At 28.6% G+C, this 2,814-nt stretch overlaps 1 protein-coding gene across 1 annotated transcript in view; it reads left to right on the forward strand.

The window, feature by feature from the left end:
- LOC108757425 (uncharacterized) overlaps positions 1-2,122 on the forward strand; it is an 8,926-nt gene extending 6,804 nt beyond the window's left edge. The window contains 4 exon segments of the mRNA XM_018501837.1: positions 6-74; positions 154-387; positions 1,024-1,746; positions 2,115-2,122. Coding sequence (XP_018357339.1) covers positions 6-74; positions 154-387; positions 1,024-1,746; positions 2,115-2,122 — 1,034 coding nt within the window.
- The last annotated feature ends 692 nt before the right edge of the window (positions 2,123-2,814 follow it).

The raw sequence follows: 2,814 nt of genomic DNA on the forward strand, positions 1-2,814 counted from the left end.
ATCAGGACTTTCCAAGCGAGAGACTAACTGGACTCCGCAATGTTTAAGATTGGCCACACAGATAAGATATGCTGGTAAGTTCCATAATTTTTAAACTATTGTTCATTTTTATATAAAAATTAATATACTAATCTCAATACTTACTCTTTACAGTTGGATGGAAGGCTTATCTATATCTAAAGAAATATCTGGGTTTACCATTGCCATCTTATTCTACAATATGCAGATATACAAGAAAGATTGGTTTTCAACCTGGTTTGTTAAGAAATGTTTTTTCATTAATGACAAAGAAAAGAGAAAGTCATAAATCTTCGAATCAAGACGACTGTGTTATTTTAATGGATGAGGTGGATATTCAACCAGCATTAGAATATGATGTTAGCACAAGTGAGGTTCAGTTATTATTATAGCACACAACAAAATTAATTAAAATTGATTGTCTTAGCATAACTACTGTAGAAAGTAAGTATGCAATGACAACTTTAAACTGGACAACAATGATCTGCTACCGTTTAATTGTACATACAAATTATGTTGTAAATACGAGTGCCCTTACTTATAAATAACGAAGGATTCATATAATAAATATAATTAATAATATATATTAATAATATAATAAATAATAATATATAATTAATAATATAATTAATAATATACACTACTCAACAAAATCTAGGGAACACTTTCAAACACGCTAAAAATTGAGCAATATTCAGAACACCATAATTCAATGAAAAATATTAAGTACATATATTTCAATAATCGTTTTTAATTATAATTTAAGTGTGTGGAAAAATGGTTTATATATATTAAATATATACAAATTATTTATATATAATTATAAAAAGATTACCACTGTTACATATGAATACATATTAATATATTTACATAAATTACCTTTCTGATTTACCAAATTTCCGTATTTGTAATTTCCTAATAATTTCTTTATTAAATGATTATTTTTTATCAATTAACGTTGCACATATCAATAAACATTTCAATATTTTTCATTTTTGGCCATAGGATCATTTGTTGGACAAACGATGTGTGATGAGATAGAAAAGTTAAGCACTTCTATTGTTTTTATGCTCAGAGGTTTAAACGAAAATTGGAAACGAATTGTTTCATGGCATCTTACATCTAAGTTTTCAAATGATGATATCATGACTCAATTACTGTTTGAAATTGTCGAAGAAGCAGAGAAAATAGGTTACAAGGTCCACGGATTAGTTTGTGATATGGGTCCAAAAAATCAAGCGATATGGCGCAATTTAGGAATTAAAGTTTCGAGAAATAACAACACTCCGTTTGTAATGCATCCGATACGGCCTAATGATAATTTTTATATATTTCCGGATATACCACATTTATTGAAAAACCTACGGATGGCTTTAACTAACAATTCTATTATTACAATAGCACTGTCAATTGTAAAATCAGAAAATTTGCCATGCAATGAAGTTAGATTTAAATATCTCGAAGAATTAAATGTAATTCAGCAACGTAAAAATTTAAAATTAGCTCCAAATATAACTACCGACATTGTGAACCCAACAGGATTCAATAAAATGAATGTAGCAGCTGCAGCACATATATTCAACGTAAAAACAGCTGCTGCTCTGGAGACATTGATAGAACTGAAATTAATAGATAATGAAGCTAAAGCTACAGCTTGGTTTCTTAGAAAAGTACGGGCTTGGTTTGATGCGATGAACAGCAGAAAGCAAAATGAAGCGATTACTCCAAGTAATAGAAACTTAAAAATTGATATTATTGACGATTTTTTATATTTAATCGAAAATATAATTATTGGTAACTCGTGGAAACCGGTTCAAACTGGAATAAAAATGTCAGCTTTAAACACTATTACATTGACTGAATATTTATTTAAAAATGGATATCTTTTCTTTCTATATATATATAACTTCTCGTCTAAATCAAGATGCCATTGAAAATTTATTTTCCACGTTGCGTTGAAAAGGAATTATAAATCCAACAGCTTTACAAGCTAAACGTTGTCTCCGCCTCGTTACATTGTGCCAATTTATAGATACCCAGAAAGAGAAAAAAAATTATGCAGATGATGACAACGAGTATTATATTGATTTCTTCAGTTCATTAACAAATAAGAATAAGGAGAACGTAAATAATACATCTATTTCAGCCAAAGATTGCATGTATTCACACACATACGAAAATAATCAAGATTATTCGGATATTGTGCCAATAACAAATGGATTGGAATGTAATGTAATTAATAATGTCCTAGGAAGTGCAATATCTTATGTATTAAGAAAAAAATTCGCTTGCAATAACTGTTTGAAGGCCTATACTGTTGACGACAATGGTTGTAACTCATTTTATACCAAAGCACTTTCGTTTGGATTTTTGGAGAATCCTTCTAACAATATTTTTACATATATTACTTTGGTTGAAGCCCATTTGCAAGCACATTTTGATAGATGTGCTTTGCATCCTCAATTATTTGAGCACTTATTAGAAATGATAGAAATATGGGCGCCTTATAAAAACTTAGAAATTTCAAAAATATGTGCAGAACGTACGAAACCGTGCAATTTCTTTTATTACGTTTTATGTTGATATATTCGAATTCGCCAAATTATTTATGTAAATAATGAAAAAACGAAAATACGGTTATCCAAAAATAAGTCTTTTGGATCAAAAAGTGCCCATAGGCAATCGATTATTTAAATAATAATATATATTAATATCAGGGATGGGAAAGTTACTTTGTAAAAGTAATTAATTACAGTTACAGTTTTTCTCTTTCAAAAAGTAATTAATTACCGTTAC

The sequence above is a fragment of the Trachymyrmex cornetzi genome, unplaced genomic scaffold (genome assembly GCF_001594075.2).
Source record: "Trachymyrmex cornetzi isolate Tcor2-1 unplaced genomic scaffold, Tcor1.1 scaffold1422, whole genome shotgun sequence".
In the NCBI taxonomy this organism is placed as follows: domain Eukaryota; kingdom Metazoa; phylum Arthropoda; class Insecta; order Hymenoptera; family Formicidae; genus Trachymyrmex; species Trachymyrmex cornetzi.